This window comes from Bos taurus, chromosome 15 (assembly GCF_002263795.3).
Source record: "Bos taurus isolate L1 Dominette 01449 registration number 42190680 breed Hereford chromosome 15, ARS-UCD2.0, whole genome shotgun sequence".
Lineage (NCBI taxonomy): Eukaryota > Metazoa > Chordata > Mammalia > Artiodactyla > Bovidae > Bos > Bos taurus.
Genome location: NC_037342.1, coordinates 49,810,505 through 49,823,526, shown reverse-complemented (window position 1 = coordinate 49,823,526; position 13,022 = coordinate 49,810,505). Strand labels below are relative to the sequence as shown.

The window sequence follows — 13,022 nt, the reverse complement described above, 5'->3', positions numbered from 1 at the left end:
GGGATTCTCCAGGCAAGAACACTGGAGTGGGTTGCCATTTCCTTCTCCAATGCATGAAAGTGAAAAGTGAAAGTGAAGTCACTCAGTAGTGTCCGACCCTCAGCGACCCCATGGACTGCAGCCTTCCAGGCTCCTCCGTCCATGGGATTTTCCAAGCAGGAGTACTGGAGTGGGATGCCATTGCCTTCTCCGCTTTCAACAGCACAATCCCATTATTTGGAAATTCTATAGTTGCAAATTTGCCTACTCTCAAGAATTTATTTGTAACCTCAAATAAATAGTTATGACATTTTCACAGTCATCTGTAGACATGCAAAGATCTGGGACAAATTAAATTGCCTGACATGTACATTCTCAGCTGAGGTGGACTTTTCATTTCCTCTTTCACGTTGTAAACAAGTATTACTTTTGCATTCTATTAGTGCCGCATTTTTCTTATTTCCATGTTTCTTGTTGATAATATTGCTGTTTGTAATAGCTGTCAAGTGTAGTGAAATGCACTAAAATAAATAAATATTTTAAAAATTTACTTTTGAAGTGTACCAGAATAAAATAATATTTATCTGCATTGTCCTTCTGAGTGAGTTTGTTTCCTGGAACACATGGCTACAACAGTGACAAGAAGCTTGTAGGAACCTAGATCTGCATTTCCTGTAGGAATGATATTTTCCTACATTTTAATTCAGTGTCCATGGTGACTTTATGGAAAAGAACTAATGAGAATAATGAGAAAGGACTATGCCTGTGCATGAATATATATCATTTGTATACGTACACTCCCCCCACTCACCACCATCACACACACACATTCATCCGGAGCTGGGCTTACTCTCTCATTCCCCCACAGGAGAACTCAGGCTGAGGGAATTTCTTGGTGCAGAGCAGTGCCAGTCTAGAAAAGGTGAGTGATGAGGGCAAAGTGAAACATTTCTTCTTACTCTTACTAATCTGTTTTGTCTTGTTCTTTGCTCCACCAGTATCCTATAACCTCCCATCTAGATTTTGGAACTCTTATTTTCATCCATTACTGATTGCTGAGCAGGTGTTTCTGTGAGGGAAGAGTACAAAGACCTCCTATTTAGTCACCTTCCTAATGTAAACCTGACATCTTTGGTTTCTTTTCCTTAGAAACCAGGGCTCCCTAATGGCTCTCTTTTTTTGACTCAAAACCAGATTAGAATCTTGATTCCTCAGAGGTCTTTTTTGTGCTTTATAAAACTGGCTGTGGGGAATTTCTACTGAAAACTCCTCCAGGCAAAGAGCAGTGTTCTCCTAAAGACTAAGTGGTTTAAGACAAAACAGAGACAGGATTCCATCCTGGTGCTCTGTCTGGTAAGTCTTCTGTCTCTTATCTCACAGTGTATCCAGAGGCCACAGTGATAGACAAAAGGAAAGATGAGAGAAAGAAAGGAAGAGAAGAGACACAAGATAAGTTTGAGGGAAAGAAGACTGAGACAGAAGTTTAGAGAAATGGATAAGATAATAGTTAGGAAGGAGCATGTAATCATAATATACACATTTGGATTTAAGCCTCAATCTATCCTGTGCATTTTAGAAAAATCATTCTCCTGACATCTAAAGAATGATGGATAGCATGGTATCTTTGAAATAGGCTCAAAGTGTTCAAAATCCATCTAAAACTAAAAAAATATTATATTTAGGGCTTTAACTTTATTCCTTCTTTTATAGATGAAAAATGCTTGTCACTTACTTTCTTTTGATTACACTGTAAATAAGTTGTGAATCTGGGTTTCAACACAGTTAGTCTGACTGCAGACCTCATACTTTCAAGTACTGTAAAGTACTGTGCTGTAATAAATCCAAGAAATGATAATGATTTAAACTAATTTAATTATGAATGAGATAGATGAACTGATTTTTAAAATACTGAAGAGGTAAAATTAGTTGTACTTTTTTATAATGTGTGAGAGAAGAGGATGCTACTCAGATATTTTTCTTTATTTTTTAAATTTAGATATAATTGACATACAATGTTATATTTGTTTAAAGTATACAACATAACCTACATCTTATGAAATGATCACCACAGTAATCTGATTAGCATCCATCACCATAGATAGTTACAACTTGATTTCTGGACTAGGAATACAAAAAAAAAAAAAATTAAGACTGTCGTTAACTTCTGTTAATGAATCACAGAAAATTTTGCTTCCATAACTGAGTTCTACTTTCAATTATCTATATCACACATTTTTAGAGTATTCACTATTGCATTTCAAGGCCACAGTATTATGGAAGAAAGAGTTTATTCTTAAAGACATTTCACAGAGTGCCTCCTACAAATAACATCTGTTGCTTTCAGCTTCCCTTGTTTTCATGTTTGCCATTTCCTCCTAGGAGTTCCCTGCTTTTTTACTCATATCATCAGACCTAGATGATACCTGATTGTCTTAGTGAAACTGTGATCATAATTTCCATTGCTCTTCTGGCATTTTCCAATAATACAAAATGATGAAAAGACTTCTTACTATAAAACCACTATCAGTAATGAATGATCAATTTTTTTTTTTAATACTCACCTAACAATTGCCATAAGTAAAGTACATGAAAATCTGTAAGAACAGCTTTGGTAATTTTGAAAATGGTAGACCCAGTTTGCTCAGAACAGGCATCTATTTAGTTTTTTCTTCAACATATTTGCCATGAATCTTAAACTGTTACAACTATGACCTCCTTAGATTATAATGAAGATATGACATCTTGTATTCAGATGGATGTGGGTTTAAAAGAGATGATGTGTCTGTTTGAATGTGTGTAGAGGAGAGGGAGCTATGTACATATGATATGGGTTAGGCATGTATTAGCTTTTCCTTATTTCCATTCTCTTTTCATTTCAATTTACTGTTTTCTCCTCTATTTTCTTTCTATAGCTCTGTAGCTATAAGCATTACAAGTTTTGACAAGTCTTTTAAACTATATGAGGTTTAGGTCCATACATAAAGATGGGATTAATGTTTTCCTATTTGTGTTTATAAAGATTAGAGATAATATTTGCACATGTTCCACAGCATTGGAATTAGTAGGCAAGTACCTTAATGGATGGTAGTTGATGCTGTCATTTTAACTGCACTTTAACTGCACACTTTAATATTAATGAATAAATATTAACAAATGGCTTACCTGAATCCTTTATATTTATTTTGAAACCTTTTAGACTGCATCTTAATGAATATGTGTTCATTAGCAATTATTAGAAAAAATGTTTTAATACTTGTGTGTTACCATCTAATTAAATGAAACTACAGACCATTTTAGAGGCTGGCAAACCCCTATGTATGTCAATATTGAAAATAAATTATGTTGATGATGATGAGAGAAGGTAATTAATGAATTATTAATAGTAAGGCAAAATTTTAGCATAATACCAGTGATAGAACCATCACAAATTAGCAGAGAATAAAAGTGCTAACAAAGATGAATACATTATGTAGAATTTTTTATGACAATCCACTACAAAATTTCTAAAACCTTCTCAAGAATTTGCTTTTCACACTGATGTTTATGTATTGATCTACATTTCTTATTGTGTGAATTAACTGAAGAAGAGAGTATACTCAATTGTATGGTATTCTTATTTTCCTTAGGTTTAAAACATTGCAGAGCTTTACTCAGTACTCTGAAGATCGGTAAACACCCATTTGTAAGGAACATGGACTTATGCATTACCAAGCAGGATGTCCCTTCCCAATGACACCCAGTTTCACCCCTCCTTCTCTTGTTGCTGGGAATCCCAGGACTGGAAACTCTCCATATCTGGATTGGCTTTCCCTTTTGTGCTGTGTACCTGACTGCACTGATAGGGAACTTCACTATCCTATTTGTGATCCAGGCTGAGAGCAGTCTACACCAGCTTATGTTCTACTTCTTGGCCATGTTGGTTACCATTGACTTGGGTCTCTCCACAGCTACCATCCCTAAGATGCTTGGGATCTTCTGGTTTAGTCTCAAAGAGATCCTCTTTGAAGCCTGCCTCACTCAGATGTTTTTCATCCACAACTTCCCTGGTATGGAATCAGCAATCCTCTTGACAATGGCTTATGACCTCTATGTGGTTATCTGCAACCCCCTCCGATATAGCACCATCCTCACCAACAGGGTCGTTTCTATGATTGGTGTTGGTGTGTTAGTGAGATCATTTATTTCTGTTATTCCATTTGTATTTCTCATTTTACAGCTGCCCTTCTGTGAGAATCAAGTCATCCCTCATACCTACTGTGAACACATGGGTCTTGCTCACCTATCTTGTGTCAGCATCAAGATCAATATCATCTATGGCTTAGGTGCTATGTCAATCCTAGTGTTTAATATCATAGCCATTGCCCTTTCTTATGTTCAGATACTCTGTGCTGAGTATTTTCGCCTTCCTTCTCGTGAAACACGACTCAAGTCTCTCAGCACATGTGGTTCCCATGTTTGTGTAATTCTTGCCTTCTATACACCAGCTCTATTTTCCTTTATGACACATCGCTTTGGCTGAAATGTCCCCCGTTACATTCACATACTTTTGGCCAATCTCTATGTTACAGTGCCACCAATGCTCAACCCTGTCATATACGGAGTCAGAACCAAGCAGATCCATGGCCGTGTGAAAAAAATGTTATTACAAAAATAAGGAATTAAAATGGAATAGCACCTAATATGTATGAGATGGAACTTTTGAGCAAGGAAACAACTTATTATATTAAATTATGTACATTTAAGTGTGATTGACAAAATATGTATTTTGTCTCCCTTCTGTAACTATTTTAATGAATTCAGAGACTGAAAAATCTAAGCTTTGTTACCCAATTCAAATAGTAAGTGAAAGTCCATGACAGTCTTTATATATGATATTTGATCACTGGTATCAGTAGATTCGAAGTAGAAGTATAGAATGTACTATTTTTTGGTATTATATCATTCATATGAATTTTCTTGATGATTCTCACTTCCTCTTTATCTCCAAGTTGCCCTATAACTGTTTCTCCCTTCTTACTTTGCAATCCTCTCTTGTTTCTCCTTCTTCTTCTCATTTTCTCTACCTTCAGAACTCAATCATTTTTATTTAAGGACTGAAATATTATATATTATGATTTCATCATAAATATTATCAGTTCAGTTCAGTCGCTCAGTCATGTCCAACTCTTTGCAACCCCATAAATTGCAGCATGCCAGGCCTCCCTGTCCATCACCAACTCCTGGAGTTCACTCAGACTCACGTCCATCGAGTCAGTGATGCCATCCAACCATCTCATCCTCTGTCATCCCCTTCTCCTCCTGCCCCTAATCCCTCCCAACATCACAGTCTTTTCCAATAAGTCAACTCTTTGCATGAGGTGGCCAAAGTACTGGAGTTTCAGCTTTAACATCATTCCTTCCAAAGATATCCCAGGGCTGATCTCCTTCTGAATGGACTGGTTGGATCTCCTTGCAGTCCAAGGGACTCTCAAGAGTCTTCTCCAACACCACAGTTCAAAAGCATCAATTCTTCAGTGCTCAGCTTTCTTCAGAGTCCAACTCTCACATCCATACATGACCACTGGAAAAACCATACCCTTGACTAGATGGACTTTTGTTGGCAATGTAATGTCTCTGCTTTTCAATATAGACATCCAAAATTGTGTCATAGATTAGGTACTTATTTTGCACATAAAATGGAACTAGTGACATGACTGTCTATAAAAGGTTCATTATAAATGTTTGTATAGAGTTTGTCACAGATATATTTAGGTTTCATCAACCAAACTAAGACATAAATGTAAGTAAAGAAACCATCTACAGCCTAGAGTCGTTGACTACATTCACATTCTTAGTTCTATATGTTCTATAACTTATTTTTAGACTAATTTTGTAGTTGCTGTTTCCTCTTTTCATTAACAGACAGAACTGGTTTGGTCCTAGTTCTGTTTTTAATATACATATTTCAATGATTCTCAATTTCCTTATTTTATAAGCATTGCCATAGTTTTATTTCAAAGGTTAAGCATGAAGACTTAATTACATTGCATAATGTTTATACAATAATCAATATAGTACCTGCATGTTTTTATAATAAATAAAAATAATTATTAGCCATTAAGATTATCATCAGACTTCCTTGGTGGCTCAGTGGTGAAGAATCCACCTGCCAATGCAGGACATGTGAGTTTGATCCCTGAATCGGGAAGATCTCCAAGAGAAATAAAATGGCAACCCACTCCAGTATTCTTGTCTGGGAAATCCCATGGACAGTGGGACCTAACTGGCTATAGTCCATGAGGTTGCAAAAGAGTTGGACATGATTGGGAGGTTAAACCACTACAACAGCATTATCATCTTTATCATTTGTGTTATCATATTTTGTTATTGATGCTCACCCCTGACAACAATGTTTCTATTAGAGATGTTTATGGGTTTTTATTTTAATATTAGCCTTATACAAAATACCCTGAAGCTGTAGTGACACAACTAAAGTACAATTAGTGTCAAATTTAATATATATTGTCCACAAATTTAGTTTATATTTTTTATATTTATGTTTAGTGTTACCTCTTAGTCTTTATTTTTTTTTTGTTTGTTTTGATAATCCCTTTATTATGGGAGTCTGGAACCAAACCCACAATATCTCTGAGGTATACAACTTCTGATTAGAAAATTATGTTTGTGTTAGAAGTTGTAGAAAAGATAGAAAAATACAAAGATGAAAATTAATTTTATTCAGCATCCAAATCTCTAAATATAATCTTTCTTGTCTCCTTCCACATATGTGTGTGTGTGTGTGTTACCTCTGTATATTTTCTTTTTTTTTTTCTTTAATAGAAAATTATTTAATTAGTATACATGTGTTTAAAATAGAAATTTGTAATTTGGAAATAATTACATAATTTATTTTTATCTTTATCCATATATAATGTGAGGAAAGTTATCTCCACAATCTTCTGTCACTTCATTTATATCTGTTACTTTTAATCATATGTTCATCTTTCTAATTTCTTGTATCCTAATTTCTTATATCATCAGTCTGAGGACTCTATCACTGAAGTACCTTTATCACCGGGCACTTTCAATCTTCCAGATCAGCTGATTTTATTTTATTTGTTGTTGTTGTTTAATCACTAAGTTGTGTCTGCCTTTTTATAACCCCATGGACAGTAGCCTGCCTCTATCCATGGAATTTCCCAGACAAGAATACTGAAGTGGTTTGCCATTTCTTCTCCAGCTAATCTTCCTCATCTAGGGATTGAACTTGTATCTCCTGCATTGGTAGGCAGATTGTATACCACTGAGTCACCAGAGAAGCCCTTTTATTTCAGAATTATCTGAAACATTTTCATTTTTGCCTCTGATACTACCATCTTACTGTTTCTAGCAATCAGCATATGACATTTGTACTTTTGCTACATGCTGCTGCTGCTAAGTCGCTTCAGTCGTGTCTGACTCTGTGCGACCCCATAGACGGCAGCCCACCAGGCTTCCCCGTCCCTGGGATTCTCCAGGCAAGAACACTGGAGTGGGTTGCCATTTCCTTCTCCAATGCATGAAAGTGAAAAGTGAAAGTGAAGTCGCTCAGTCGTGTCGGACTCTTAGCAACCTCATGGACTGCAGCCTACTAGGCTCCTCCATCCATGGGATTTTCCAGGCAAGAGTACTGGAGTGGGGAGCCATCGTCTTCTCCGTTTACTACATACTTTATGCCAAAAATCTCTCCCAGTTTCAGTTTTGCTATTACATTTAACATTCTTCTTGGTCATCATTTTGTAGAAGTATGCCTAATCCTTAATAAACTCCTCTGCAATCCAAATATACCTACTTTATAAGACTTACTGACTTGCCCTCCCTTCCCCAACAACTAAATACTAATATTACACCAATTTTCTGACATTTACTTTTTAAGATCTACTACTCAAATGAAATCGTATTTCAGAAAAAGAAAAACACTGGTTTACATGGGAATGAATTTCTATATACTAACAAACTCTAGGGAAATTGCTCTTACACTATTTAAAGTAGAATAATGCTTACTTTTTTCATTTATTGTTAATTTATTCAGGGTTCTCTTACAACTTAATATAATATCTTGCAATGACTGCCTATAATCACCTCTACTCCCAGATCATATGAAATTTAATGCTACTTAACCTATCTATTAAGTGACTTACAAGCTACTCAATAAATGTCTGCTGAATGAATCAATCTAAGAAAGAATGAAAGAACTTATGTGCTTATTTATCAGTCATAGCATAATACAAGAAAGTTGATATCAAATATATGTATTGATATAAGTTATTATGCCAGAAACTACTGAAACAGGCTGGGTAAACGATACATTGTATTGAGAAGAAAAGAGTAACTGATTTAATTATGAAAGCAGGGAGCAAGTAAGTTAGCAAAGCTTTCCAATCCAATGAATTTATTCAGGCAAAATAGAATATAAATTGGCAGATTATTTGTGACAAGTAATAGCAAAATTAGGTAATAATTGTCTTAAACATGTTTACAATTATCATCCTGGTTAGGATGCCTCATCATTACAAATTAAAAAAATCATAGTATAAATTTACTTCAGTGTAATGAAATGTACTATTTTGTATAACAATAAGCTCAGTGAAGAACAGGATCAGCTGCCCAAAATGTAATCAAGGTTTCAGTTTCTATGTAGCTTTTTAGGAACTAAAAAAATTCTCTCCATAGGGATATTGAAGTCTTCCTTTCATGACTGAATGCCCAGTTTTCATTTTTCTATGATTAAATATTATACTTTTATCTTTATGCTCTCATTATGTTAAAAATATGTTTTGATTTATGACTTTAAAATGTTAGAATAACATATCTTTTCTTTCTTCAGTTCCCATTCATTTCATTTATATAAATACATTCCTTTTATAATTTTTATGTTATTTATTTTATCTTTTCTTTCTTTGGTTCCCATTCATTTCATTTATCTAAATACATTCCTTTTATAATTTTTATGTTATTTATTTTTTATTATCTTACACCCAGTAGGACTAGCACTGCATGGGAAAAAAATTTAAAGTCTTTTCTTATAGAAAAATCATGATATGTCAATACATTATTGATGAGTGCTAAGACATCAATGTGGGAAAGGAAGATACCTGTGTCAGTGATTGACGCCCTAAACTACATTTTTATATTTAATAAAATTTGATGCAAAATTCAACCAGTAAGAGATTCTGTTCACTTCATTCTGTTCACTTCATATGCCTAGGTTTTTGTGTCTCTGACTTCCTAATAACAATATATGCGTGCATTGGGGGAAAGGTGTGGACTAAAGACTATGTCTGCCTCCACATCAGTCCCTTTGCCCCAGGTACAGATAATGGAATTTCCCCAGGAGACTCTGAGTTGTTAATCTTGATTCTCATAGGGGTATGAGTTGGCTTTGCTTTCAGACATGACCCCAAAGATCCTAAGTACAGGAGGTATAAAACTATATTCTCTTTCGTAGGTGTATTGGAGTTCTCTAGCCCTATTCCTCCTGAAGGTAAGTTTCCTTTGAAATGTGTGATGGAGATGGATAGTCATTAGGGACTACTGTTCAAAAGTGAAGAAATGAGCTACAGTTGAATTTATTAAGCTCTATATCACCATTGTAGAAAGATTTTCTGACAGAAAGAGTTTTTCAGTGGGTCATGCTGAAACAATTTAAATTTTAAAATAATCACCTATAAAGGGAACTTAAATTATGGTATAAATGATGATCTCTACTGCCAGGGATAATTGTGTATTTGGGCAATTTGTGTATTATAATAATTTAAAAATAAGATCATCATAGACCCAGAGTTAAGTGCTAGTTTATAAAGCTTATTACCAAGAGGGAAGCAGAGAAGTAAGAAATCTGAAGATGGAGATTAAATACAGTCTAGAAGGATTTACTGGCTGGGGATTCTCTATTTTAGTCATAACATTATTAAAATACCTCCCAAAATTTAGACTTTTGTCTTTCACTTTAATCAAGAGTTGATTAACCTGAGACTCCTCTTCCTTCCTCCCTTCCTTATTTTCTTTATCTCATCCTTTCTTCCTTCGTTTTTATTTCCATTTTTGTTGTCTTCTTTCCCTTCCTTAAGCTTCTCTTTTCCTTCCTCCACCCCTTTCTTCCCACACTCCTCTGCCCCCTTCTTTTCTTCATTAGTGCTGTACTAGCTCTTCTTGTTTTTTGTTTCAGAAAGAAAGAGGAGAGAGAGAAAAAGGGAAGAAGAAAAAAAGATGGAAGAAAATAAGGAAAAAAGAGATGACAGAAAAGAAAGAGAATGAAGACAGACACGGTGAGGAAGAAAGAGAGAAATAATGGAAAACCATAACTACAGTGTGGTAAATTAGGAATACAGATTTCATCAGCCTGAGGCTGACCTTCATAACTGTGATTAGAAAGGTGTTTTTATTCTCTGAAATCATCTCCTTTCAACAAAATTTTCACTGCTTGCCCTCAAACTCTCCCCAACACATGACAAGGAAGTGTAAAGATTTTAGATATTTTTAGATATTCTTAGCATTATGGCAGCCAGTAGAAACTCTGGAGATTCTTTATTCTATATATCCCATCAGGCTATTAATATCAAAGAGACACATATGTCTCCTGGAGGTTATTTCAGGCTGTAACGTTGCCTCATTTTGTGCAACTATCTTTATACTCAATGTACAGTATAACTTGTATATCTTTGTACACCTTTTTTTATATCTGTGGTATATTACAGTGTGTCATTGGGGTTTATGGATAAATATGAAAGGATAACTAAATGAAGCATATTTCTTAATTTAGGATATGGTATTCAGTGTAAATATTGATATTGAATAAACTGGTTTAAGAAATTCTGCTTGATATGCATCACTTTGTATATCTTGGTGCAACTCTGTTCCCATATATATATATGCTTTATGTGCAGGTATCCGTATCTGATGTTCTGTGATTTGGTGTTGATATGTTTAATTAAGGTATACTTTGTCTTCAAAAATACTAAAAACTCAACATAAACATAAACTCCTTCATGTTCCATTAATGAATTCTATGTCTTGTATGAGGTTTGAGCAAATGAGCATAAGATATTACTGCCTAATATTCAGAGAAAGGTCTTTCATAAAGTTAACTTTCCTTCCACTGAAAAATAGTCTGTCTGTGACAATGCCTGCTTTTGTATGTAAGTTTTAGCATTAACTTTAATAATAAAAATAGAGATAAAAATTAAACCTACTGGTGTGAGATTTTATCACTCTTATTTTCACTTCCAGAGATGGTCAACTCTTTGTCTTCTCATCGATGGCAAGATGCTCCACACCAACACTTCCACTTTCCACCCAGACACCTTTTTCCTTGTAGGCATCCCAGGCCTTGAGGATGTCCATGTCTGGATCTCCCTGCCTTTTTGCTTCACTTACTTAATGGCTCTGCTGGGCAATGCTACCGTTTTGCTGATTATCTGGTCTGACCACACTCTGCGGGATCCCATGTTCTACTTTTTAGTCATCTTATCAGCCATAGATCTGGCCCTCTCCACATCTGCAGTACCCCGGATGCTGGGGATATTCTGGTTTGATGCACATGAGATTAGTTTCTCAGCCTGTGTGGCTCAGATGTTCCTGATACACACTTTTACAGGAATGGAGTCTGCAGTTCTGCTGGCGATGGCTTTTGACCGCTACGTGGCTATCTGTGCACCACTCCACTACACAACCATCCTGACGCCGCGAGTACTAGCAGGCATTGGTATTGGTATTATAATGCGCCCAATTCTACTCATGTTTCCCATTCTCTACTTAACCCATCATCTGCCCTTCTGTGGGGCTCGAATTATTGCCCACTCCTACTGTGAGCACATGGGAATCGTCAAGTTAGCCTGTGCTAGCATTAGGATTAATGCCATTTATGGACTTTTTGTGGCTTCTTTCCTCATTTTGGATGTGGCACTGGTTGGAATTTCTTATGCCTACATCCTCCATGCAGTTTTCCGCCTCCCATCTCGAGATGCTCGCCATAAAGCCCTGAATACGTGCGGGTCCCATGTAGGGGTCATGTGTGTTTTTTATACACCTTCCCTATTCTCCTTCCTCACCCACCGTTTTGGCCAAAAAATTCCACCTTACATTCACATCCTTGTTGCGAATCTCTATGTGGTCATTCCACCTGCCCTCAATCCTATTATCTATGGTGTGAAGACAAAGCAGATTCGTGCACATGTGAGTCATGCTTTCAGCTCAAAACAAGGTTGTTTCCTTAGTTCTTGAAGGCCTGGATATAACTGAAATAGTAACTTTCAGTCTACTGTAGACTGATCATCTTTTTAAATGTTCCTTATATCAAAAGGTCTTTCAGATACTAAAAGAACAAAATTTTTGGTCTTAAATCCCAGTGTTTCCTTTTCCTATTGGTGTTCAGTATTCATTCTTCTGAATAAATTACATTTATTCATTACAGTAGGGAAACATTCCATTGGAAATCCTTTCATTTTTAACTATGGAGATTGAGTGAAACTCCATATCCATCTATTTGAAAATGACATAGCATTTCAGTGGGGAAAAATTAGTTTATTATATATGCCTTGATTTCCTCTGAATAAAATAAATAAATTTAAATATAAAATTTTAAAAAGATCTTGGGAGAGCTCATCAATACATTTTTTAATGTATCTAATTTCTTTAAGGATGATACTGGCTATTAAATGAGTTGTTAAAAGCACCACAACTTCTTCCCTTTAATTTCAGTTCTCTTTCCCTTACTCTTCAGGAAAATCTATAGGCAATATGTCCCCTCACTATGTCACTATACTTCTCTCTTTCTGGAGGCATATGAAATGAAGGAACCTGAAAAAAGTACTTATATTAAAGCATGAAAATTTTGTTATGAGAAGATTGAATGTACAGAATTCTAACAGGTGGATTTTGAGTCAGGTTAAACTAGGTGTATTTTATGTGTGTGAGGGAAAGACATTGTTATTTTAGTCACAAAGTCATGTAGGACTCTTGTGACCCCACAGACTGTAGCCCACCGGGTTCCTCTGTCAGTGAAATTCCTCAGGCAAGACTATTGG

The 13,022-nt window shown here is 35.5% G+C and overlaps 1 protein-coding gene and 1 pseudogene across 1 annotated transcript; both read left to right on the top strand.

The window, feature by feature from the left end:
- On the top strand, positions 3,725-4,624 carry OR52E3BP (olfactory receptor family 52 subfamily E member 3B, pseudogene; annotated as a pseudogene).
- OR52J1 (olfactory receptor family 52 subfamily J member 1) lies at positions 11,263-12,219 on the top strand. Its single transcript, NM_001390065.1, has one exon. The coding sequence runs from the start codon at positions 11,263-11,265 to the stop codon at positions 12,217-12,219; it is 957 nt and encodes a 318-aa protein (NP_001376994.1).
- Positions 12,220-13,022: the final 803 nt, after the last annotated feature.

Excerpts from the sequence above, each read along its gene's own strand:
- OR52J1 (NM_001390065.1), top strand. The coding sequence starts at position 11,263 with ATGCTCCACACCAACACTTCCACTTTCCACCCAGACACCTTTTTCCTT.